This window comes from Balaenoptera borealis, assembly GCF_965194805.1.
Source record: "Balaenoptera borealis genome assembly, chromosome: 13".
NCBI classification, from domain to species: Eukaryota; Metazoa; Chordata; class Mammalia; order Artiodactyla; family Balaenopteridae; genus Balaenoptera; species Balaenoptera borealis.
Window position 1 is genome coordinate 6054887 of NC_138870.1, and position 27888 is coordinate 6082774.

General features: G+C 45.0%; 1 protein-coding gene across 8 annotated transcripts in view; it reads right to left on the reverse strand.

Annotated features, from left to right (window-relative positions):
* The window catches only part of ANO2 (anoctamin 2), a 350657-nt gene that overhangs the window by 19213 nt on the left and 303556 nt on the right, over positions 1-27888 (reverse strand). For all 8 annotated transcript variants that reach the window (XM_082349769.1, XM_082349772.1, XM_082349775.1 and 5 more), the window contains one exon: positions 17156-17301. In XM_082349769.1, the coding sequence (XP_082205895.1) occupies positions 17156-17301 (146 nt within the window). The remainder of the gene's footprint in view (positions 1-17155; positions 17302-27888) is intronic.

Genomic DNA, 27888 nt, shown 5'->3' on the forward strand with positions numbered 1-27888 from the left:
GCCAAGCCAATTAGGGAGGAATTCATAAGTTGATTTTCAACTAAATCTTTACAAAGCCTGCTGTAAAGTGTCCCAGAAATACCAAGTTGAAAGCGTGAAGACTGGAAACCCTCATAGGCACAAACCCCACTGGGTTTTCTCTTCTCAATCCCCAGCCAGCCAGGCTCCTTTTAAAATACGCAACTATCAGCCCTGTGCTGCCTGATGCCAGAGGCAATTAAAATCCTGGCCTTGATTACCTGGGCTTAGGCTAAAATAACAAAGAGGAGTGGATTACACTCAACAAGATGGCATCCAGAAAGGACATTCCAGGACAATCTGCTTAAAGAAGAAAATAATATATCAGGTGGGATAGAGTGGACTGGCCAGGATTGGTGGAAAAGCTCTTGATGGAACACAATTTGTTATTCAGTTATTTAAGTTCTTCAGTAAATATATCTACCTTCCCGTCACACACGCACACCCACACCCCGTCACACACGATAACGTCCAGATCCTTGGTGTGGCACTCAAGACCCTTTGTGATCTGACCCTAACTTATTTTTCAAGACGCTATGTGCTCCCTACCCACCCCCTGTGCTCAGGGCTGATACTGAGCTGGGGTGTTTGTAGATCAAGTCGGCCTGCTTTCCAACCACTTCAGAACCATTTGGACTTCCCCAAATTCACCAAGTTTCCCATACTCCTGAGCCTTTGTACGTACCACGGCAATCTGTCAATTTCCTTCTCTTCTTGTCTGCTGGATGGATTACCATTTATGTTTCAGGTTCAACTCAAACTTAACCTTCTCCATGAAGGCTCTCCCCTACCCCGCTCCCCACCCCTACCCCAGGCAGAACTGGGAGCCACGGGCACCTCCCCTCCTCACTCGCATAATGCCTTGCATGTGTCCCTCTACTTGTTTATTTGACTTGCTCCCTGGACGGCAACCCCCTTGAAACCACGGACATTTTTGACTCTTTTCCGAGGTCCCACAATTTTGTGTGGCGCCTGAACCAGAGCAGATGTTTAGAGGTTATCTTGTTTCATAAACACAAACTCATTGTCACCAATGCTGTAAACACAAACACGAAAAGAGGCAGACGGCTAAAATGTGTGAATGGAAATCATTGTGCTTAGTGACAGTGACGGGGAGCGAGAGGGGGCCGTTAGGTTCTAACACATCCACACGGCACTTCTCAGCGCTGTCACGCCCACAGAAGGGTTCGAAGAAAGTTGGTGGTAAAAACCAGTCAGTTAGGAAAGTCTAATTCTAATGAAAATAACTATAGCTTTTTTTTTTTTGGAACTTTCTATAATTTAGTAAATTTAGAAATTTTATAATATAGTCTGCTTAAGGCAGCAGTCCCCAGCCTTTTTGGCACCAGGGACCGGTTTCTTGGAAGACAGTTTTTCCACGGATGGGGTGGGGGGATGGTTTCGGAATAATTCAAGTGCATTACCTTTATTGTGCACTTTATTTCTAGTATTATTACATTGTAACATATAATGAAATAATTATACAACTCACCATAATGCAGAATCAGTGGGAGCCCTGAGCTTGTTTTCACTTGCCACTCACTGATAGGGTTTTGATATGAGTCTGCAAGCAACTGATTTATTACGGTCTCTGTGCAGTCAAACCTCCCTGCTAATGATGATCTGCATTTGCAGCCGCTCCCCAGCGCTAGCATCACCACTTCAGCTCCACCTCAGATCATCAGGCATTAGATTCTCACAAGGAGCGTGCCACCTAGATCCCTCGCATGCGCAGTTCACAGTAGGGTTCGCACTCCTATGAGAATCTAATGCTGCCGCTGATCTGACAGGAGGTGGAGCTCAGGCGGTAATGCGAGCGATGGGGAGCGGCTGCAAATACAGATGAAGCTTCCCTCACTTGCCCTCCGCCCACGTCCAGCTGTGCGGCCCGGTTCCTAACAGGCCACGGACTGATGCCGGTCCGTGGCCCAGGGGTTGGGGACCCCTGGCTTAAGGGGATTAAAAGCTGGGGGCTTAAGAACCCTCCCTGTCATGAACCGCTAATAAGCAACGCAAGGGAAGGACTCAGGAACAAGTTGGCGTGAGTTTCTCTTCACTCGGGAGGCGGTTACTGAAAAGATTCAGCTAGAAACAGCCCATTAATATAAACACGCAGGTAAAAACACCACGGGAAGGTCATCGCTGTTTATTTCATCAGCCTGTATCTCCAGCCTTTGCCCAGTGATCCCCTTCTCCTAAGGGCAAGGGAAGACACTGTGCACAGCAGTGAGTGTCTGGTGTAAAAAGAATTGCCCAAGTGTTGATGGACCACGTAAACAGGAAGAGATAACGAGAAGAAGGCCCGTGAGCTGGTTCCTTGGCATGGACCTCTATTGCCTAGGAAAATAGTAGCAGTCTTTACAGAAGTATAAGAAGGTTCTCAATGTCCATCATTCACCACTTATTCATTCATTCACTCATTCATCCAACAAGCATTTATTGAGCACATCCTAGACACTGAGCACCGTGCTCGTTGCTAGGAAACAAAGATGAATAATTACTGTGTCATCCTTCCAAGGGCTCATAGGTTGCAGTGGAGAAGATGGACATGTAAGCAAATCCTGGCTGTGTGTTGGAGTTAGGCCTCTAAGGGCAGCATTAACAGACTGCAGTGAGTACCAGGGCAGGAGTAACTCACTCTCACCGGCAGGCCCGTGGAGGCTGCAGAGACTCACGACCGCTGGGCTTCACTTGAAGAACAAGTCAAAGAGGCATCTGAAGGTTTGCTGGATGTTTGGTCATTAACATCTTTCCTGCCAGTCACTCATCCAAATTCACAGACTACTTAGGAAATAAAGACAGTAAGTGGAATTCCCTTTCAATCTGCATAGGGTCACCTGGGGTTTATATAATGGATCAGATTCAATTCAGAAACCCTGGGAGTCATAACAGAAAAGACTAGCCTTGAAGCCACGGCTTGAGTATTAAGAGTTTACTGCCTACAAGTCATCACAGCACCAGGACAGATCAGCAAGGCACGTTTTCTCCATTTCTCTGTGATTAAGGGAGACTGGGTCCCCTCCTTTCCTCACTCCCACGTGAATTGTGAAATATTAACTCCTTCAGCTGAAGGAGGGAGGACCAATGACTTTCTGAGAGTCCCACTACTCAAGAACTCAGAGTCTAGTTGTAACAGCTGATTTTAGGTTGATAGTAGGATACAGACCAGTCCATAAGCAGCCCTCTTCGCTGCCTTGGGAACAGAGCTTAGGGTCGTGGGAGTCTTCAGACATGAACCCCGCTGATGGCTACAGAAAACGGCAGAACATGGTTCTCAGCCACACGGAGCTTAAAGGCCTGGAGACTACGGTCTTCTGGAAGAATGTGCCCATTGCTCCTCTTCTATCTCTTCTGAGAAAAACTCCAAACCCTCAGAGGTCATGAAGCTTCAACCAACAATTCCTAAACACCTACCGTGTGCAGGCAGAATGCTCTCTGGTTCATAAAGTAATCTTCAGTGTCAAGTATTATTATCTCCATTGTACAAGTGAGAAAACAGCCTCAGAGAGGTGAAGTAATCTTCTCAGGGCCACACACCCAGAAGTCAATGAAGCTCGGAAACAAAGATAGCTTCTGACGCCAACCAAGTTCAAGGTCCTTTCACTGCACCAAAATGTACATATTCAACCCTAAGGCAACAGCACCCCTTCCCCCTGCCTAGTCACTCCCATGCATTTTAGGTTTCCTTTATTGGATCTTCTCTGATCTGATCTCTTTCTGTCAGAGAATGAACTTTTATCGATACCAGCATCCCCACCAATCTGTACAGGTGTTTTCCCTCCCCAGAGTGTCTTCATTCTCGTACATGTGTCTTCTGCAGGGGGCACGCTGCAGCTGAACCTGATGTTCTCTGTGCCATCGCTCCTGTCTGCCCTGCATTTGTGGCACCTCAAAAATCTTACATCAGTTTCTTAAAAGTAGAGAGAATTGAGTTTGTGAGCTCTACTGATTCGTTTCTGATTTTCAGAGAACCACCTGGTGAATTTCCAGCCAATGTTTATTGAGTGAACAAATGAATGGCCTGGCTTACTCACTCCTGTTTACTTTTTCCATCTGCAAAATGGGATGTGAGGGCCAGTTACCCACGCGTCCTTCCTCTCATCCATCCATCCATCCATCCATCCATCCTCCCATCTGGGCTGGGGTAATGCAGTCAGTGAGGTGGAAAAGCAATGAAAATAGTCAAGGCTGAAGAGAAGTTCCCAAGCAACAAATCCCTGAGAACCTTTGTTTGCCCTTACCTCTTCCCAAAGGGCTGGGGCAAAGTCAATGAAAGGAACACATAAGTAAGTTTACGGTGTTTTAGAAAAAAGGAAATAAAGAACAGAGAACGGAAGGAGACACAAATATGCAAACTCTAAGGACCCACAACTGGGCTGTGGTTGAGCAACAAAGTTCACTCTGAGCTTCCTGGTTGACAGAGCAAGAAGAGAAATGGGAAAGAGAGAGTTCTCAGTATTTTAACCTAAAATACTGCCTTCATTCACTCACTCACTCACACAGGCATTTCTCGAGCACTGACTGGGCATCTCCTCTATGTCAGGAGCCTTCCAGGCACGGTATCCAAGTACACTCTTGCCTTTTCTCTTAAGTCTTCATGGGGAAAGGGGCTCCTAGCACAGACAATGACAAGCAATGTGTGCTTCAAAAGAAAAGGAGAGACTTGACCTGCAACTCACCCTCCTCCCCAGAAATACCGGAACGAGACCCTAGATGCTGCCTGAATTACGTTTAAATGGCATTTGGAGAAGACGGCAGGTGCCTGATTATCCAGTGGGATGACTCAGTTTGTATAAACAGGATGGCTCAGGGAAAGGAATTTCCTGATTCTTTGAGCCATTGCCTTTGTAACACACACACCCGGAGTTGTGTGACAGAATACAGAGGCTTCAGCGCTGATGCTGTACAGATATTCTGGAAAATTTCTTCACTTACAGCTAAGGCAGCCTTGGGACTGGTTTTCCACATCAGTCTCTTTTGGAAACTTGGAAATTACCCAGTGTGGTCCCTACTGTCCATGACCAAAGAATATGAGAGCTGAAAGGAATCTTGGGTGTCACCTGTCATCATTCTCTCTGGAGCCTCAATCTCTTCTACTCTTTATTTAATAAGTGACCACGTTTACTTGACCATTTCCATGGTGGGCTACTCAGTGATGCCTGTAGCCAGCTCTTTCTGTTGTTCTTTATTCTCTGGCTCATTTGCAAGTCACTGAGACTTTGGGATATTTGTTATAAAGCATTATCATACTAGGAGTTGACTATTACATGGGGTATTTTGCCTGACCTACCCAGATAATTTTACAAGTCCATCCATTTGTATTGCTGAACGAGACCTGCCCTTAGTGGGCTAGCATCCCCTAATTAAAAGCACCTCAAAATAAGGAATCTTGGCCCCTGGGGGGAGGGGGAGGAGGAGGCAGACTGTCCCAGCTATATCAATACATCCAGGGTGTCTGGAGAGCTTTGAAAATGGTGATATCTGTAGTATCTAATTATCACTTTGTCTTCAAGGTCCTCACTACAGGATCACCTCTTTCATTCTTTATTCTTCTTCCTTCATCTTCAAACTTTTATTGAGCACCTACTGTATGCCAGGCCCTGTGGTCAGGTGTTGTGAATAAGACACAACAAGAAGCTCCCATCACAATTTAGTGAATAACAGGAAGCTAAGTTGTTGGCCTTCAATTGCATCACTTATTTATTTGATAAAATGGTGATAAAACTTAATCAAAAGAGTCTTTTGGAACTAGTCACCAAACTCCTCTTAGAGGATTAAATTCCGGCCTACGTTTTTATGCCAAATTCCGCTCTGTAGAAGTCAAAGGCTGTGAGCGTCCGGAGGCCTTAGCTCACAGCTCTTAAAGCAACTAAAGAAATTCCTCTCGTCAGGCCTTGAGGAAAAGTCCACAGCTGGGCTGTGAGGGGTCTGTGGCGAAGGCGCTTGAAGCCCGCTCTGAGGTGGGGGCCGGTGATGATTAATGTCACGGCTGCTCCCGGGCCGGCATTCTTCCCTCCCCTCCGAGCCGGGGAAGGGGGATTACCCTTGAAGTCCTTAGTAAGCTCTTCAGGAAAAGGGTTTGATACTGGAGATTCCCTCGAAAGCTGACTGCTCCCCTCCCAGGTTTTGCAGTCTAATCCCTCCCTCTCCCTCTTGGGTTTCTCTTTGTCTGGAGCCAGCCCATTCCCCACCACCCAACCTGCCCAGACGGGGCTCCCCACCACCACCGGCCCCCCCTCGGGCCGACTCCCAGCCTCCCCTTCGCCTCGTGGCCCCTCCCCCCAGGCCTGCTGGGCCCCAGTTCCAGCTCAACTTAGAAAAATATAAATATAATACATCTCTCCCTGCCGCCTCCCTCTTCTGATGACCTGCCTCACCATTACAACCAACAGGCCCTGAGTGGGCTCAGTGTACTTCCTGTCAGCATGGGTGGTCCTGGGGATCACAGGGAAGGAAGCTGACAGCTGAGAGCAGGGCCAGGGATCACCGTGTCAGGCACACCAGAGGGAGTGGGCAGCTTTGGTTTCACTGCTCTCATTTTTGTTCAAAGCCCAAGACAAGGGCCTTTCTGGGACTGCGGAGGTCTAGCCCATTGGGACAGAAAGAGGAAACCTCACTCTGCCCCATGCCTCCACTGAAGCCCAAGTTCCTATTGGTCCTGATGGGATTCTCCTGTGGAATGGTCTGGAAAAAGACTCTAGTCTCAGTTCCACTAATGGGTCTTCGGGGTGACCCGAAGCAACTTGTATCACACCCTGGGCCTCTTGGTTTTGAGATGCACTGTCGAGCTGGTACGTATGAACTAGGATGTCAGCACCAGAAGGGACCCTGGGGGTAATCTGGCCCAGGTAAGGGGCCCTGGGGGTCACCTAGTCCAGGAAAGGGACCCTGGAGGCGATCTGGCCCAGGTTAGGGACCCTGTGGGTAATCTGGCCCAGGTAAGGGGCCCTGGGGGTCACCTAGTCCAGGAAAGGGACCCTGGAGGCGATCTGGCCCAGGTTAGGGACCCTGGGGGTGACCTGGCTTGAAAGTCTTAATTCTTATCAAGACACTCGATGAATGACGATTCTGCACACCACTTGCTTCTACTGGGGTAGTGAGGTTTTGTGCCTGCAGACACCTCCCTGCTCTCTCACTCAAAACTAATCTAGCAATGTGAGAAGGTGAGGGTGACACTGACCCTGTTTTACCTTATGCTTTTTGAAATAGATTAGCAGTAGTAGCAGCACATTACTGGTGACACATTACACAACTGGTTAAGACCGCAAGCCAGTGGGTTGCACCTCTGCAAGGAAAAATTCATCATGTGGTCTAATTCCCTATGATGCTGAGGAGGAAACGAGGTCCAGAAAGATGTTGTGACGTGTCCAAAGTCACCCTGCTGGATACAGGCAGAGCCGGATTCACATCCAAGACCCCTGAAGCCCTGGGAAGGTGGGAAGGAGAGATACTGCTCCCTTTACCTTACAGGGATCATCTGAAGATCAAAGGGGCTTTGAAGACAGGGGTGCAGAGAAATAGGAAGTCATGGTACGATTGCCGTTGCCAAGCCTTAGGTACCCAGGGGGATGCAGAAACTATTGCCTCCAGCAAGGTTCTGACATCTGGACTTCTGTCTTCTCTCCCACCTTCTGTCTTCTTTCCCAGCGCACTACCTGTGAGCAGCATGGACGTGGACGGGCTCACATTACTCCTTCTCCTGTTTCCCTGGCTTAGTCCCCGGAAAGGAGCTCTTAATAGGCCTGGGGTGGGGGAGGGGAGAAGGCAGCCGCGAAGGGGCGGGGGAGAGGGGGCGTGGAAGGAGGAGGAGGCAGAGAAAGAGAAAGAAGGATAACCGCCACTCTTGATAATCCACTCACGGGATTATCAGCCTGTTAATAATATATGAGAGTGGACGCCAGCACCACTACAAGTAAGATTGTTTCAGCCCGGATAGGCCAAAGCTAGATAAAGGGTACCCTCATTTATTCAGTCACCCCCTTGCAGACTTCTCCAGTGTTTTCAGGGCCCATGCAAGGCCCTGAAATTAGCTTCCAGTAGGGTATGGCTGTCTTGGGAGGCGGCTTGTCTGAAAACCTGGGAGGGAGGGGGGACGAAAATACTGTGGATGGGGGGAGGGGCAAGGGGAGGGAAGGGAAGGGACCCTTTGAGCAGGAGGTGACGCAGAACCGGTTTTGTCCATGGGGGTGAGAAGACACAGGGAATGCCAGGGCAAGGGGCACAGACACGGTCAGGCAGAAACAGAGTGACGTGTGGGCTGTGGGTAAGGAGCGCTTGGTGGGTTCACTCTGGCGGCACTAAGAATGTGTAAAAGAATCTCAGGGTGAATAAATGGAAAAGCTGCCTCTCCAAGGCCTCGCTCAGGATGTGGGCACGCTAGAGGCTTCTGAACAATGGATGGTAAGACCAACACCACCGTAGGAAAAGAATCAGAAGGCTGTAGGGAGACGCTGGCGGCTGTGAGTGGTGGTACTGAGGGTGTGGCAGGGAAAGCACCCGGGGTAGGAGGCTGTAAGAGGCTGAAGCGAACGGAAGGAGCAACTTCCAGAAACACTCCAGAGAAAGGCCAGCCCTGCCGGAGGGGAGGCGTGCAGACAGCAGAGTGAACGAACAGTGATGTCCCGGCTTCTGAGCCAGGGGCCTGGAGGGTGGCGAGACCGTAAACGTGGTAGAGAACCCGGAAGAGAGTCACGGAACCAAGTCTCTGAGCAGACGGGCTGAGAAGTGTGTTCCCCGAGATGCAGTCTCTTCCTGGCCTCGTCTGAAGTCTCAAAACAAGCCTGAGGTGGCAGCTGGGAGACAAGAGTCTTGTTCCCAGTGCAGAGTCTGTCCTGCCCCTGTTGGCACTTTCTGGGGGACCCAAGGAAGCTTGGTGGGTGAGCAGTCACAGGCCGGGGGCAGAGGAGAACGGACGGTCCTCGGTCACGCACCTCTGCTAAGGCACAAGGCAGCCAGAGACCCCCAGCCTCTCAGACGCAAGCAGAGGGGGCTGCATTTTTTCTGTGACAAGGAGGCCCTTTCCTGTAACCACTGGCCCATCACTCTCTGCCTCTAGACCCTGAGGTCCTGGAGGGCCCGGCCCCCTTTGTTGCCTCTGTGCCCCGAGTGCCTGCTCGGGGCCTGACACAGTATTGCCCCCGGCGTGGAGGGGAGGGGCGCTGCAGGGGCCAGGATGTGAAACTGGGCTGAGCTTCCGTGCAAGTCTGGGGGCAACACCGCCCTCTGCCCACTTCCACAGGGATCAGTGACTGCACCCCTGAAGGCCAAGGAGCAAATGAAAACCAGAAATGACTTTTCTTGGAGGGAAACTCCGATGATACACGTGTCTCGCTTGGGTCTTGGGAGATGAAAATTGCTGCATATAAAAAATAATAAAAAGGACTTCCCTGGCGGTCCAGTAGTTAAGACTCTGCGCTTCCACTGCAGGGGGCGCGGGTTCGACCCTGGTCGGGGAAGTAAGATCCCACATGCCGTGCAGCGTGGCCAAAAAAAAAATAAATAAATAAAAATAAAAATAATAATAATAATAAATATGACCACCATGAAATGGGAGGCCGGCCCAAATATCACGGGATAAAGAGCAAGGAGGCCTCAGTTTCTCTGCCATGGAAGGAAAGGGAGTGGGAGGGCCATTCCTTCAAGAAATAGTTTATTGAGCCCTTACTATGTTCCAGGAGCAGGGCTGAGTGCTGCAGGCAGACAGGAGTGAGACTCAGTGTCTGCCCCAGAGCACTGCCATTTCCTCCTGGGCCAAAGCGGGTCCAGGAGAAGAGAGGAACTGAGAATGGGAGAACTGAGGATGGGAGAGCAAGAACCTGCAGCAGCAAATAGGCCAACACAGGCCGGGTTAGACCCACCAGATGTGCACACCTGGGTGTCCTCAGATGCTGTGCCTAGGGGGTCTGAACTTCATCTGCAAGGACCTCAGTAACTAATGTTGAAGGATTCTAAGCAGAAAAGATAATACGTTCTGGATTGCGTTTTAGAAAAGCTATTTTAAAAGCTGGGAAGGAAAAGGCAAAGAGGGAGTGGAAAAAGAAGCAGTTAGGATGTATCTGCAGTCATTCAAAGGAGGAACGGTGAGGACTTACATGGAAATCCAAAATTCTTAGTAGAGACTGTAGACCAAGAAAGCCACCCTGTCATATCAGTAAACAAAGGATGCTGGGGCCATCAAGCCATCAGCCACTGCAGTCCCCATACTGTGCACCCTGAGGGGATTCGGGATGGGAAAAAAAACCAGGATACTGGCCCCAGATAGCTGAGGTGCATATCAAAGGAATGATTTCAATGAGCCCAGACTCCTGCATCTTCCTGTACAGTACTGAAAAAAGTGCTAAATTCATTAACTTAAGATGTCTGCTTTTTCCTTAATTAACAGTAATCTTTTGATGCTCCAAATACCTGGGGTTTTTTTGTTTGTTTTCTTGTTTTTTTGCAAAAGTCTCCCAGGCTTAAAAGTCCTCCGCGTGCCTGCCGAATAAAACATAATTCTCAACTCTTAGGCGGTGCGGTTTTTTTTTCAGTCGACAAGGCAAAGCCCGTGAGGTAAGGAGCCATGGATAAAAAAGACTCTGGATCATCCTGAGCGGGCCTCTCCCCAGCTAGATGTGATGCAAAGTCAGGAAGGAGTCACGGAAAAGAAGTCAGGGTCTACACCAATTCATGGATGCGTCTCCTGAATGCTGAAGTTCAAATTTGCAACTTGGTGAGACAACTTGGATGCAGCTGCAAGGGTGTAGAGGCCCTGGTCTCTGGGGGGAACCTGTCCATGCGTTTCCATCAGCTAGGTCATTCTTACATGTCTTGGTGGGTATATCCAGAGAGCAGGGGAGACTGACAGCTCTTGCCCCTTCAAAATAACAATCTGACTTTTACTCCTTATAAATAAGGAAATGTGCAACCACCAGTGCACCTCTTTTTCTATTCAGAGTTTGACAGAACTGTAAGCTCAAGACTAAGAGAAATGAGATCCCCTGTCATGACAGGAAGAAATTCATCTCCTCACCCACATGAATGGCCTGAGGGCCTCAAAGCTTGGGCTGCATTTAAGAAACCAGAGGAGGCTCTAAGAGGGATAATTGAATTCCTGAGTCAGGAAGACTATAGTGATTATTTTTTGGATGACTAGAGGAACAAACATTTGTGGGTTTGAGATAAACAGATGACAAAAAGAGCCCATCTGAGATGCCAGACTTGACAAGCAGGGCCCTAAGGCCTTTGTGTTCTCTGGAAGGACAAGCATCTTGGAATGTTTATATCTCAGGCTTCTGAGTGTGATTCTTGGGACTGCCTTGGAATCTCGTACCCTCAGTCTTTGTCTGATCCTACTGCCTGATGGGATGGGAGGAACCTCCAGGGCTCACTACATGCAGGGGCTTCAGACTGTTTTTAGTCAATTCCTAGATTAAAGAGAAAGAAACCAGACACTTGACACTAACAATGGCGGCTGATATTCACTGAGAGCGTATCCAGACCAAGTGTTTTAACTACTCCAGATTCATCTCCTGGTTTTCAGAAGCATCCTACAAGGTAGGTGCTATTTTCATCAAAAGATGCCCCTTTTCAGATGAGGAAATCTGGCCTGGCTGACTTGAAGCACCAAGCCATGTAGCACAGGAAGCCTGGCAGTTGACCCCAGAGCCCCTCCCTAACCACACGTAGCCTGCACTGCTAGAGGAAGTCATCATTTGGTAAAGTTTATTCTGCAGCCTAGTGTTTGATCGTACATGGGATCAAATACTCCCTGAAAGGCTGAAGAGGATAATCCAGAGATACTAGGGATGAAAGACATCTAACTCAGAAACACTGTCCTGGGACTCGCCTGGCAGTCCAGTGGGTAAGACTCCGCGCTGCCAATACAGGGGGCCCCGGGTTCGATCCCTGGTCAGGGAACTAGATCCTGCATGCGTGCTGCAACTAAGAGTTTGCATGCCGCAACGAAAGATCCCACATTCTGCAACTAAGACCCGGAGCAGCCTAAATAAATAATTTTTTAAAAAAGAAACACTGTCCTTGTACTTACAGAAAATATAAAATAAAATAGTCATGTCTCTAAAATGATTGATAACTTAGCAAAATGGCCTAAAGGGTCCTGTGAGTTTCTGTGGAACCCAGCATGGAAAGCCCATGTGTGGTCCAGGCTTCCTCCCCCGAGACAAGGCTGAATCAATATCAACCTGAATTGCTGGAGAGACTGTCCTGGTCTCTAAACTTGTTCCTCCCTCTGGGTGCCTTATAAATGTTTCATGAATGAAAGAATGAATGAACAAATGAATGTGTCCACCTGTGCTTCCTCATTCCCTCTCTATTCCCCTCCTGCACTAGCTGCCCATTTTCCTCAAGAGAAACAGAGTTCAAACATAGTTACAGCATTGACCAAGATTTTACACCTGCTCCCTATGACCTGATGCAAAATGCAAACTTGTCAGATCCCCCTTACAGTTCTCCAATAATCCCTGGTCTTTCTCTGTTCCCTCCCTACTTCAAAACCACCATTTGCTTTGTCAACAGCTACTCACGGCCATGAGACTCTTTGGACTTGCCCGTCTTCTGCCTTGGAATGCTCTCCGTTACTCAAATTATTAGTAAGTAGACCCTCAGAATCAGAAGGGACCTTGTGGATCAAGTCCAATCTCCTACCTGGAGTGGAAACCTCTTTAGAACATCCTTGACCCACCATCAACCAAGCCCTGCTTTGAAAACGATCCTTCATTTTCCACTTAAAATTATTAAAAACTTACCTCTGTTAAGAAACTTTCCCTCATTAATAAATAAATGCATTCATTCCCTCACTCGTCTTTGTTTATCAGGCATGTTGAGTGCCTGTCACGTGCCAGGGAATGTGCTGGGCTCTAGGAGACATGAAAAGTCATGGTCCTCACTCACTGCTCTTTAGATGGGTCTGCAAAAGAACAGCTATATGAGTACTATTACCATAATTCTGTAAGATACACCATCAGTGTGTGCACCAAATGCAACACTGGGACAGAAAAGCAAACAGTTAATGCTTCCTCTCAGCAGGAATGGGGCTAGAAAAACTTCACAGAGGAAGCACCGTGAAAAGCCAAGTCTTAAAGGATGAGTCTGGAATATTCAGGTCAACAGGTAGAATGAGGTGGGCATGGGGGCTGGGAATCTCAAGCTGACTGCACACTGATCTTTCTTTCATTATCACTTGACTTCAGGGTAATAAATAATTTGTACCCATTGGAAGAGTATTTCGTACATGTTCTATGGCGAAGGGAATTGGTCTAGTCCTTTCAGAAAGCAATTTGGTAAAATAAATCAAGAACCATACAATGGCCATTCTTTAGATCTAGCCATCACATCTGGGGGAGTATATCTTGAGGAAGTAATTACAAATGTGGAAAAGATTACATGCACGAAAATAATATATACTGGATTTGTGAAAACAGGGGAAAAATTGGAAAATGAGCCCCCAAGGCACTTCCTTGGAAGAAAGGTAAATAAACTATGATCCATTTATTAGAGGGTTGATTTATTATGCAGCTGTTTGTTTTAAATATTATATGACAATTTGGAAATATTTATTCATATAAGGCTAACTGAAAAAGGAGAAATGTGTGCACATGATCACAACTTTATTTTTTAACTCATAAATATTTAAAATACTTAAAGGTTTAAAATATGTGTTACTCTTATAGGAAAACATAGGCAGAAAACTCTATGACATAAATCACAGCAAGATCCTTTTTGACCCACCTCCTAGAGAAATGGAAATAAAAACAAAAATAAACAAATGGGACCTAATGAAACTTAAAAACTTTTGCACAGCAAACGAAACCATAAACAAGAAGAAAAGACAACCCTCAGAATGGGAGAAAATATCTGCAAATGAAGCAACTGACAAAGGATTAATCTCCAAAATTTACAAGCAGCTCATGCAGCTCAATATCAGAAAAACAAACAACCCAATCCAAAAATGGGCAGAAGACCTAAACAGACATTTCTCCAAAGAAGATATACAGATTGCCAACAAGCACACGAAAGGATGCGCAACATCATTAATCACTAGAGAAATGCAAATAAAAACTACAATGAGATATCATCTCACACCAGTCAGAATGGCCATCATCAAAAAATCTACAAACAATACATTCTGGAGAGGGTGTGGAGAAAAGGGAACCCTCCTGCACTGTTGGTGGGAATGTAAATTGATACAGCCACTATGGAGAACAGTATGGAGGTTCCTTAAAAAACTAAAAATAGAACTACCATATGACCCACCAATCCCACTACTGGGCCTATACCCTGAGAAAACCATAATTCAAAAAGAGTCATGTACCACAATGTTCACTGCAGCTCTATTTACAATAGCCAGGACATGGAAGCAACCTAAGTCTCCATCGACAGATGAATGGATAAAGAAGATGTGGCACATATATACAATGGAATATTACTCAGCCATAAAAAGAAACGAAATTGAGTTATTTGTAGTGAGGTGGATGGACCTAGAGTCTGTCACACAGAGTGAAGTAAGTCAGAAAGAGAAAAACAAATACCGTATGCTACCACATATAAATGGAATCTTAAAAAAAAAAAAAAAAAGGTCATGAAGAACCTAGGGGCAGGATGGGAATAAAGATGCAGACCTACTAGAGAATGGACTTGAGGACACGGGGAGGGGGAAGGGTAAGCTGGGACGAAGTGAGAGAGTGGCATGGACATATATACACTACCAAATGTAAAACCGATAGCTAGTGGGAAGCAGCCACATAGCACAGGGAGATCAGCTCGGTGCTCTGTGACCACCTAGAGGGGTGGGATAGGGAGGGTGGGAGGGAGACGCAAGAGGGAAGAGATATGGGGGTATATGTGTATGTATAGCTGATTCACTTTGTTATAAAGCAGAAATTAACACACCACTGTAAAGCAATTATACTTCAATAAAGATGTTAAAATAAATAAATAAATAGGAACATTTTTATTTAAAAAAATAAAATAAAATAAAATCTGTTATTTAAAAATAACAAAAGGGGCCTAAGATATGGCACCAAAATGCTACCAAAAGTTGGGCTTGAATGAGGAAAGTTTTGGGAGACATGTTTCCTTATGTTTTCAAACTTTTTGTTTTATGGTTGTTTTGTTCCCTTATAACCTGTAAGTAGTTTGCTTGTTTGTTTAATCTATGGAACGAATTTCACTCTCTACAGTCTTGGGGTGAACTTCTTCCAAAAATCACCAAGTCTTCTAGTTCTTGTTTTTTCTGTCTTCTCATTACTTGGTAAGTGCCCGAGTCTGAACATGACATAGTGCGTGTCTGTTTGGTGACAGTAGCTGACAAAGTACAGCGTGTTTTCCTATATCCTGCCTTCCTGGGGCCTCAAGACCATTAGGAGAAACAACAACACTTGACACAGCTTTTGTTTGTGCTACACACTCTTCTACGCACTTCACAGACATTAATTCATTATATATTGATACAACAATCCCATGAAGTTAGGCTTAGGACTAGGGTTAGCGTTAGCCATTTACCCAAAGCTATCCAGCTAGTTGGTGATAGAGCCAGGATTTGAACCCAGGGAGTATGGCTCAAGGGTCTCTGCTCTTAATCACTCAAGACAGGGAGCTTTGAAATAGCCAGCTCTCTGTACAGACAGGCAGACAGGCATGTAACACCTACACAAATTACTGCGTGGTTGTGGGGAGGGACTGGAGATGGAGGGTGGGGTTTGAAAGACAGAGCTACGAGGGTTCTAGCGTAAGCCCCTTCCCGAATGGAAGCCTCAATCTGGCAGCGATCTCTTTCTGAGAGGATGGCAGACGCAGAATGACATCTGAAATCTGAGCGGTCATCTCTGCGTAAATATGGGGCTCAGTGTTGGAGAGGGATGAGAGGTAGTCCTTAGCAAGAGGCAAAAAGCATCAGAGAGCTATGTGTTTACACAAACTGTGTCTTGATATTTTCTTTGTCTATTGTTCCTGAGGCAGACATAATGATTGTTTCTTCTCTGGGGCGTTTATTCAGATGACAAAGCTCAGGCTTTGCCTGGAATTTTAGAGACCCCAGAGCTAGAACAGAACTCTGTTGGCCATCTCATCTAGACCTTGTCCATCCCTCTACCCTTCACACACACACACACACACACACACTCTGTCTCTCTCTCTCTCTCTCTTATGAAGACAGAGGATAAATATCAATTAGAAATAACGAGTGAGGTACGTGGTACACAGAGGCATTAGTAGCCCCCGTTAAAAGGAATTAACCAAAGAAGGCAGGAGTCATTATGCAAACACAATGAGGGTCCCATGATATGAAGTCCTGAGTGATTCTTTCGTTGGATCTGACTCATGTTTCTCCGTTCACTCTAGATTGAGTCAATGTTTAGATGGTATGTCTGCCCTCTTGGTCCTATGTTTTTAATTCATTAGTTCCAAGTCTTGGAAACAGGCTTCTCAAATATTCACCCCAGTGAAACATCAGGATTATTAATGAGCAGCCAAGTGTTTGAAGGCAGCTGGTCCAAGCTGGGCCACTGCTCATGATGGAGAACACGTGGCTTCCAAACCATGTCTGAAATGACTGTGTTCTATTGGCCTGCGCTGCACATGCTCCTACTCTTAGGCCTCATCCAAGAACAATCAGACTATAACTAGAAATCTTCCTCTCACCCCCTACCCAAAACATCCCCACCATTTTTAGAGGAAAGCTGACATTTTACCCAGCCCTGCCTGATCAGAGTGAGGGGCTCTCCTATATTCTCCTTGTCGAGATTTTATATATCCTTGTCCCAAGTGTCAGAGGACTACTTTACTCTTTCTGAATGGAAATTCCATTCTTAAATATCATCAGACTTCCCAATTTGCCTCTCATGGTAGAAACCACGGGAAGGAACCTGAGAGACGACACCTGTCATTTGACAGATGAGGACAGGTGGCCCAAAAAGAAGAAGGCACCTTTTGAGTATCAAGTTGGTGATGAGACGCTCCCGGTTCTCAGCCCAGGGCTCCTTCTACCCACACCCTCCTCAACTTCCACGTGGCACTGAAGGCGACACTGTGTCGCCATGAAGCCCGGGAAGGAGCAGAGGCTGCCTCAGTTGTTTTCCTAACCCTCTCCCTGAGCCCTTATCTGAACCCACCCCCAGTGGAAGGAAAGCCCATGGGATCTTACTCATTTCCATGTACTCTGGCGTCAGTCCAGTGTATGGTTCCAAGCTGTAGTCTAGACCCCACTGCTTTGGATGCTTTGAACAGGCAGAGTCAGCTGCTCCAGGCTCTGTCTCATCTTTCATCTTCCGGAATAGTTTCTTTAGCTTCCTGGAAAAGAAAGGGACCAGTCACCAAAAGCCTCTGGAGGAGAGGGTTAGTGCTGTAGACAGAAAGGAGAAAAACAACTAAGTTTTGATACTGGAGCCATCTCTCATCTAAGGACAGAGAGAGGAACACTAAGGAGACTACTTTTCTCTTAAAGACAATCCCAGGAGGTCCTTTGTCTGGATAATAAAAGGATCATCCCACAAAGGACCAAGTTTCTTCAAACCCAAAGAAACTTACATTCTTCCTGCTGTTTGATAAGCAACAGGAGTGTTGGCCCTTCCTGTCAAACATTGAGACAGTCCTATTTTCTAACAGGTGATCTGTCCACCCTCTTCATGGGGAAGGGAGGGTGTTGAGAAAGTAGTAGAAAGATGCCATCTTCTCATCTCAAACATTTTCATGTCTTAATAACATGAATAGTGTATGTCCATTAAAGCCAAGCTAAACGTTGTCCACCATTGCTATGGGGTGAATTGTATCCCCCAAAATTCAGATGTTGAAACTCAGAGCCCCATTGTGACCATATGTGAAGACAGGGCTTTTAGGAAGTACTTATGGTTAAATGGGGTTATAAAGGTGGGTCCTAACCCAAAGGATTGTTTGCCTTGTAAGAAAAGGAAGAGACATAAATCTCTCTCCACCATGTGAGGTCACAGTCATATGAAAGCCAGGAAGAAGGCCCCCACTAGAAACCAAACCCTGCCAGTCCTTACCTTGGATTTTCCAGCCTCCAGAACTGTGAGAAAACACATTTCTGTTGTTTAAGCCCCCCCCGTCTATGGTATTAGTTATGGGAGACTGAGTAGACTAAGTCAACCACATTCAGGACATTTTTGGTCTAGAATGATAACAAGATAATAATAGCCCAGCCTCTTGGGATTGGTATGAGGATGAAGTGAAACAGTGTTTATACCATCCTTAGCACAATATCTGGACATAGTAAGCATTCAATAGATGCTAGCTATTATTATTTTTAATATTAAATGCTAAGATTAATTAAATGCCTGAAGGTACGATCTTTTCGTACCTCCCACTGATACACAATACACAGAGAACGAAATGAGGATAAGGAGTGAGGTCCCAATTCTGCTGATTGGTCTAAGAGAAAGTTTCTAGGAGACCGTGGAAGGAGAACTAACAGCAGAACGGTCAGAAGCATAAACTTGAAATGTTTAAAGGGATTGTGCCTATAATTGAAGGTTATTATTACCATTTTACAGCTGAGAGGGCTGAGACTCAGAGTGGCTGGGGGTTGCTTGCAGTCTGAAGCCTGGTATAAGGACCCAGGTCTTCTGGCTCTGGCCCAGGTTTCTTTCCCTCCACAATTCATGGTCAAGGTCTCCATGAAGGAGACTTGGGATTGACACACGGAATTCATGAGAGCAAGAACCAAAAAGAGAAGGGGAACCAAGAGGATGGGAAGCAGAAGATCAACTTTACTTCCCATGTGAGTCTTCAGCCACCACTCTGTTTAAACTTGCTGTGGCTATTGCTCATTCAGGGAAAATCTCTGATTGTCTTGGTCTTTAGCTTATAGTTCCTGATAATTATAAGTTGAAATCTCAGCTCTTCAGTCCCTAGTGTGTGACCCTGTGCAAGTCAAACAATCTCTTTAGCCTCAGTTTCCTCCTTAATAAATGAAGATGATGCTAAAAGATAGGTCCTAGAGTCAATTCAATGAGATAAGGTATATAAAGGCAATTTAATAGCAACCATGTTTGGAACAAGGTAACTGCTCAATAAATGTTAACTATCATTAATGTAAAAAAACAAAATAAAATAAAGGGATTGTAAAGTCCATGCTCCATCCGAATGCAGGAATCCTCCCCACACACACCACACATCCTCACACAAGACCATCCAACCCCTGTGTAGCTATTTCCAGAGGAGCACTCACGAAATCATTAGGCATCTCATTCTATTGTTAGAAAGTGTTCGGGCAAGTAGTGGGAATCCCATGGTTCAAAATAATGTTTTGATTGGTGCCTTGTCTAATACCACTTGTCATCAAGAAACCTGTAGTATTGTGGTATGGGTAAAAGTCTGATCTTTGATGTCAGGGAATCGTTCTTTAAAACCTAGTTTTACAACTCAACAGCTATATTTTCTTGGGCAAGTTATGAAAACTCCAGAAGCTTTAGTTTTCTTATCTATAAGATGAGAAAATAAATATTAACTAGCCCATTGGGTCAGTTAAAGGAGATAATCTATGTAACATGCTTAATTTAGGGCTTGGTACATGTCAAGAGCTCCATAAATATATCTATCATTGTCCTTATCATTGTCATCCTCATCCTCATCATCACAGGAGGATCTAAAGAATGAGTTGAGATCCATATAAGCAACAGTAAAATAAAATATTTCATAATAAGATAGCAAGCAATAATTCTGTGATCACAAGAAATTAAGAAAAGCCTAGATGGAACCTAAAGATTCTGAAGCCAAATAGTATGAAGTGGCTGAGACCCTGTTTGTGAGTCGGGACAGAAGGACAGGATGAAGAAAAAACATAAAGAAAAGAGAGACAAGAAAAGAAGGAAGGAAAAGAAGGGAGGGAGAGAGGGAAGGAGGAAGGGAAGGTCTAGAACCAGAACTCAAATTAACACTTTTCCGCCAAGTACCAGTAATCAGAAAACTCGGCCACATCTTTAGTAAAGAATAGTAAATGGTTTTAACTAAACATGGAAAATTGAACACATGCATATATCCCTGTCCACTTCTGAAATGCTACTAAAATGATAGTGAATGAATTTTAAAATGTATAAAACCACGAGGTTAAAGAAAATAGTCATGAATACAGTAGAGTATGAGAGATATTAATGACTATCTTGGAAGATGAACAGTGAATGAAGGAGTTAGCAAAGCTGTGATGGCTGAATACCAAGTACCTACAGTGGAAGACAGAAGGGAAAAGCAAGTCAACTCATGCTGAAAAATCGCAGAAAGGCTCAGGAATTGCAGGCACCAGGTATCACCAAAGGCAGGAGGTAGGGATTAGTCAATGCACTATTAAAGGAACAGTAGACCCTAATCTCTCTGTCCACCCATATTGCCCAAGTGACCACCACTTCCCAACACCAACAGGAGCAAAAAGTTTATTCAGAGAAGAAAATGAACCAGGGAAACTCTGGATCTGACATAAATCCAATAAAATGATAGGAAGTTAAAAATCAATAACCTCTTAGGGAAAAAAGAAAATAGAACTAAAGACAAATATATGGGCAAGAGGAAAGAAAAGAGAAGGAAATTAATCAATCTATGAACTTCAACATTTACGCAGAGAGAGAAGACAGAGAAAATGGTGGGGAAGAAACTACAAGAGAAATATAAGAAAATGTCCCAGAGGTGAAGGATATGCACTTTTTTTTAAAAAAAATTTTTTGGCCACACCGCACGGCATGTGGGATCTTAGTTCCCCAACTAGGGATCGAACCCGCACCCCCTGCATTGGAAGTGCGTAGTCTTAACCACTGGACCGCCAGGGAAGTCCCAGGACATGCACTCTCTGATTGTAAGGACCTACTCACCAAAATGAAGAAAGAAAAGGACCTCCACCAAAACATATCACCTTGAGATTTCAGAACTCTAAGAAGAAGGAAAAGGATTCTAACAGCTTCCAGGTCCAGAAGGACAAAGATAGATTCTCTAAAAATTATAAGCAAAAGGATATTAGAATTCTCAACATCAGCCCTTTACAATAGAAAACTCCAGGGAAATGTATTAACATTGAGAAGGCAAATGATTTTTAGCATAGAATTTTATACCTAGCCAAAGTATACAACGAGTGCAAAGGCAGAATAAAGACATTTTCAAACATGCAAGTTTTCAAAAAAGATATATTTCTATGCCTCCATTCTCATGAAGTTCCTGGAGGATGAATTTCACCAACCAAGGATATAAAGCAATAGAGAAAACAGTATGGAATCTGGCAAAGAATCCACCAGAAAAACAAGTGTTGGACCTAACAGGGATTGACAGCTATATGGAAGGTTTAGTGAAAAAACACTCCTGGTCTGAACAGGATAATGGAGGGTTCCTAGAGGATGGTCTCCAGGAAAAAATACATGTGACCAATAAGACATCTGATGTGTTTAAAAAGAATGAAGTATTGCCACTGGCAGCAACATGGATGGACCTAGAGATTATCATACTAAGTGATATAAGTCAGAGAAAGACAAATATGATATCACTTATATGTGGAATCTAAAAAATAATACTAATGAATCTATACACAAAACAGAAACAGACTCACAGACATAGAAAACAAACTTACGATTACCAAAGGGAAAAGGGACGGGGGAGGGATAAATTAGGAGTTTGGGATTAACAGATACAAACTATTATACATAAAATAGATAAACAATAAGGATTTACTATATAACACAGGGAACTATATTCAATATCTTATAGGAACGTATAGTGAAAAATAATCTGAAAAAGAATATATACATATATATGGCTGAATCACTTTGCTGTACACCTGAAACTAACACAATATTGTAAATAAACTGTATTTCAATTTTTAAAAATGATAAAGCAAAACCAAAATAATAAATAAGAAATAAAAGACATCTGATGTGTTTAATGAGGTAATTAAGCTGGGAAAGTGGACACTTAAACAAGTGTCACCAATATGGTATAATGAGTATTATAAAGGGAGCGATTTAGGGAATCATGGGCAACCTAACCTGCAAGGTTTCCCTGGGGAAGAGCTGTGTAAACCAACCGAAGGATGAAAGATGATAGAAGCAGCGTGGGAAAGTGAGAGAGAGCTGTGAAAGGGGAAGGTGTGTGTTCTAGGCAGAGGGAATTATTTGTGCAACAGGCAAAGACAGTGCAAGAATGGTCACTGCAGGGACTAAAAGGAGTTCAAAATGTTCGGAGCATAGAGTAGGAGAGAAAGTGATGAAAGATGACTTGAGAGGTAGCACAAGTTCATGAAGATGGCCTTGTAAGCCATCTGGATGCAGGGGTTCAAGTGAGAGATCAGGGTAGCAGAGGCCAGGATGATTGCCAAGGACATGAAGGGAAGTAGACAGATAAAGACATGCTGAGGAGGTGGGATTAAGAAGCTGGGGGGGAATTGCAGTTGGGAAGGGAAGATGAACCAAGGATGACCCCCCAAAGTCCTTGGCCGTTTGTGTGGATGGTGGCAGAGTTGGCTAAGCTGGGGGACACAAGAGGAGAAGGGGAGGAGAAGTTGTTGAGATGGAGGGTTCCATGAGACAATTAAGTAGGGATGTCTAGTAAACAGTTATATGTGGTCTAGAGCTCTGAAAACAGGTCTGGGTTGGAGCTAGAGACCCAAGAACCATCATGGAAAGAACAATGGAAACTCTAGCAACGAATACCTCCTGTGGGTGGAGTGGAGGGGAAGGAGTCTTCAGAGGGCAAGGAAAGAGCAGTCACAGGAAGAGATGCTCAACTGTGAGACCCTGTGGCAACGAAGGCCAGGGCAGAGGACAGCCTCAGGAAGGACACCGCAGTCGGGAATGCAATACGCTGTGGGTGGGTCCAAATATCCACAAATAATTCTTACGAACCTCTCCTTACCAGGAGTTTCCCTCCTGGAGATCTCAGTGCCCATTCAAAACATTAATAAAGGAAGTCCCTCGAGAGCAGGATTTAAGGGGAATCCTGCACATTGTATAACACACAGATGGGGCATTTGGAAAACTTCAGATTATGATTCCTACCGTATGATGCATTCGCTTGTCAAAATAACTCCTTTGATGTTACCCTCATCTCCTTTTCATCTGCTCTTTCTCTGTCTCTTGTTAATGACAAGTCTGAGAAACTCCATCCAGAAGCCTCCGAGCCTTTCCCCTGCTTGTGCCCCACAGGTTCACCCTGAGATCACGGTGACTGTCGGTCACGCCTTGGCCTCCTGGCTGCAGGATCCAGGCCCCAGGAGTCCTCCACAGACCCTGGCTTCACAGACCTCGAGCCTCGTGAAAGAAGGCAGAAGCAAGCCTGCCATGGGCCGAAGAAGAGAAACACATCAACCTCAGAGCTGTGTATTCCTCTTCTTGACACGGGACAGGATTCAAATTTGTTCCTTAAACCTCTGATTCACAGCCATATTCCACTGTATTGAGAGGAACACACAGCTTCCCTTGCCTGTGATGGCTTTAAAGAGAGACTGTTTTATGTCTTGAAATACAATATTTATCACATTTATCAAAAAAAGAAGAAAGTTTATGAAATCTTTCTGGCTGTGTGCAGGGGTATATTGTGGCTATTTTGGGGTGTGATCTGGTGTTTCTAGCAAGAATAGGGACTGGGAAACATTTTGCCAGTGGAAGTATTAATTCATCAGCTCTGTCCATTTCAGACATCGCTCAGGAAAGAATCTGGCACCTGAAAAAGAGCATTTACCCTTACACACACACACACACACACACACACACACACACACAAAAAATTCATCTCTCTGAATGATTAAAGGCCATTTCCAATTTTGCTTCACGGAATACTGGAGCTGAGTTTGAGATAAAATTATAGCAAGGACTTGGGATGTGCTGTGGTGTGTTTGGGGGCACCATGATGTTTGGATCCAAAGTCCATTTTGCACAAACACATATGGGAAAGGTGGTGTGTGTGTGTGTGTGGTGGGGGAGATGAGGAAAATCCCCATCAATGGACTCAGATAATAAATAGCACAAGATCAGATTCTGCCCTGCAAGCCAGCCATGTCTGAAGTTATCTCAGAAGGAGCTGCCAATCAGCATTATTCTGGGGCCTGTTGTGTTGAAAACCACCTGGCTCCCCTCTGGAAAGCATCTGTCACAACTGTGTCAGGCCCCAGGAGCCTGGGGTTGTGTGAGTGGGGAGAATTCAAGGCCAAACCACACAACTTCAGTTTCTTCTAGTATCATGTCCTCATTGCCCTTAAAGAGTTACTGCTCCCAGTTTTGCTGCTTCCTTTGAAAGCACTTCATTTTTCCACCTCCAGGGGCTCTGAAGCAGGCCTAGCAAAAGTGGGACATGCTTCTGTCTGGATGGTGCTGGCCTTCCATGGTGGCCGTCTGGGGCACCTGCCAGATTTAGGGGTAGCAAGGGAGAGGTCTGGAAGCTGAAGATGCTTATCCAGGTCCCAAAGGACAGGTGTACAGTATTCATGGACATGCCTGGTATCTGTGCCAGCCCCGTGGAGACCTGTGGGGTTAAAAGGCAAGAACATTGTGCTAAGCCAATGTCTCCCAAGCAAAGGACACGTTCCACTAGCAGCTCATGTGATGTTTTTGGAAGATCACTAGACTTGGCCTAACATCTCGTTAGAGCACCTGGAAGAATTATTCCCTTTACTGCTCTCAGCTCGTCCCTCTGATTGCAGTCCAGGAGAAAACCCCAGTCTGCTGCTGGTATGCCTGTAACAACTCCCCGGGACTTGTGCGACTTCTTTTTCAATAAAGAGAATGCAGATCTTAGGCTAACTTCATTGATTAATAATGGATCAGTTTTATTGTATTTCTTTCTACTATTTGCTATTCAGGGTAACTGATAGTGTTAGTTTTCCATTTTCAGAAATGTGATGGACTTAAAAAATTGGTTTAGAGGAAATTAATATGCAAATAGCTGTCTAGGTAGGTAATGGAAAACAATTTAAAAGTTGGCTGACAAATGACTAAAGATTGGGAAACAATCTAATGCAAGAAGCCTACTGGACTGGTCGACTCAAGAAGACACTAGAATTTGGAGTGGTGGTGCTTTTAGCAATACACACACATGCACGCACACGCACACGCGCACGCACATGCACACACAAAGAATCTAAGGAGAACGGTGCACCCTTAGGGAGTTAGATAAATTACAGCTGACTACCTGGCTTACCAGCAAAGTCAGTTCAATAGTCTTTAACATTTTTAAATTCTCTTTGGCAGAATCTCAGCAAATTGCTTTCAGAAGTAAATAACAAACATGAAAAATGATCAATCTATGTGTATAACCATATTTTTTTACCCCAAATATTCTTATTCAGTATGATTACCTACATAACTCCTCAGACTTGTTTCTGTTTTTAAAAATCAAGTCTGGTCTCGAAGATTAATATTTATCTCCCTGAGGGGAAAAATTGGATGCAGGCTCTGAAGGCACCGAAGAGCTACCATGAACCACAAGCCATGGGTCCCAGAACAGAAGAGAAAAACACTGTTCCTGAGAAGGTCTTTTCAGCTCACTCCCTGGACTGGAAACATTCAGAGAGCATCACTTGTAAGCATAAAAGCCAATGACACTCAGTAACACCTTGGCTACCTGTACTCCCAGGAATGGTTCTTCCTTTCTTGGATACCCATATTTTCTCTTTTCTAGAGACCTGAGCATATATGCAAGCTGTATTTTTACATAACCGTGTGTCTTTCTAGAATAACTTTCCCAAGGTCTCACAGGGACTATATTGCAATGCCTGGATTTAAACCCAGATCTGTTGAACAATCACTGCCTTACAGAGATGTGTTGCCTCCATGAAAGAGTTAAAGACCACTGGGTCTAGTTTTTATAATTTACACTATTCCTTCCTCACTGTCAGGCTCAACGGTCATTTCTCTTTTGCCTATAAAAGACTCCCCTTTTTTCTTGGCTTATTTCATGTTTCTCTATCATACATAAGGATATTGCCAGGTGCATGAGCTCTGGATTGATGGGTCTAATCTACTGAGTGAGAGTGGGCTCTGAGTGGGGCATGGAAGACCCAATAATCATAATCGTGTGATTTCAGGTGAACAAACTCAATCACAACCTGTAGAATTACAGAGAACTTTGAAGATAAAATACCATAGGGCTTGGTGGAAGAACTTTTGCTCTACATTCCTGACTTCAACTGTATGATTAGGTTGTATGTGTTCACTAACAGATTAGGAACTAAAATGAGGAAAAATATTTTGAAAGAAAAGTGACTTGTATTGGAATCGGCAGTGACCAGTTTCATTGAATAGAGGAGAGGTTCATAGAATGCTAGAGCTGAAATGACAATACCTTAGAGATTATTACATTATTATATACTAAATAGGTATTATATCCTGTTATATATTATGTATTATTATATGCTTTTCATCAAGACATGAGGATAATGAGATGTAGGAAGTGACTTGCTCACAGCTTTATGAATTACATGCAAATGCCATCAATTAAAGTGTGGCATAGTAAACACACATCAAGCATAAGGAAGGAAATTTAGCCTTCAAGGAAAACAGCCGTGTGTAGGTTTCATCTGTCATGGAGCTGATAAGAGTTGATGGGTGGGGAACATCCAACATACTGTCCAAATGACTGAGTTCTTGCCTCTCTTACACTCTAAAAAAGACTTCTGGGTCCAGAGTGGATGGGCCAAGTGGTAGAGGAGATGCCTGGGAATGAAAAAACGGCAAGCTGTCTCCAATTCCAACCAAAGTACTGGAAAGACAGGTGTGTTCACCCAGATGTTTGGAGGGGATTGGAGACTTTCCTTTGTAGCAGTGGTGGAGGGGATGGGCTCACGGCTTCAAAGGGGCCAGATGTGGCTTTGGCACATCTTTTTTTTTGGTCTGTATATTTTCTGGATGTTTGTCCATAACAAATGTGTTCTCTCTGAGATGGTAAGCTCCTACACCACAGTGACCATGTGTCTCACCAGCTTTGTTTGATGACTATCACGGAGTGACTTTCAATCAGAAAGCTGAGAACAGGGTGCTGTTTCAGAGGGTTGAGATGCCCAGACCATGTTCTCCTCCAACTCCTCCGAGAAAAATCACGTGCCCAAGTGCCTCCTGTGGTTGCCCCAGTGTGGGGACAGAAAAACAGCCTAACTGATGGCCGGTGATGGTGAGACCCATTCTGAGGACTGGGATGGCAAAGTGTTATGAGCGAATGCTCAGGATTCTCATTCCTTGAAGTAGGGCTCTCATGAAAACAGGTTTTCCTTCCAGATAAATTCGATTGTCTCCATCATAACTTGAGCTCTCTAATTGTGTTTCTGAGAAAGACCAAAGAATAGTTTTCTCTGGGGATCTGTTAGACAGTCACAGCCTGCCATGGGAGCAGTGACTGGTGTAGTTTTCCCTAGAGAAAGGAATGGATCATGTATATCTGCTAATGGTTCCAATCAGCCCAAGGAACCTAGGCTCAGCGACCCTTAAGCAGACTGAGAGAGATTTTGGGCTCTCGCCCTTGCCATGACCCTGGCATGCCCCAAGACTGGTCAGGGCACCACTACCTCATCTTCTCCTGAAGCAACACCTGAGTCACTAAGTGTTTTGATAAACCCGAGTCAGTCTGTTGTTTGTTTAGAAAATAAATCTGCATCCAAGGGAAACTGGGTTTTTTAAATTTATTTACTTTTGGCTGCGTTGGGTCTTCGTTGCTGCACGTGGGTTTTCTCTAGTTGTGGCAAGCGGGGGCTACTCTTCATTGCGGTGCACAGACTTCTCACTGTGGTGGCTTCTCTTGTTGAGGAGCACGGCCTCTACGCGCGCGGGCTTCAGTAGTTGTGGTGTGCAGGCTCTAGAGTGCAGGCTCAGTAGTTGTGGCACGTGGGCTTAGTTGCTCCGCGGCATGTGGGATCTTCCCAGACCAGGGCTCGAACCTGTGTCCCCTGCATTGGCAGGCAGA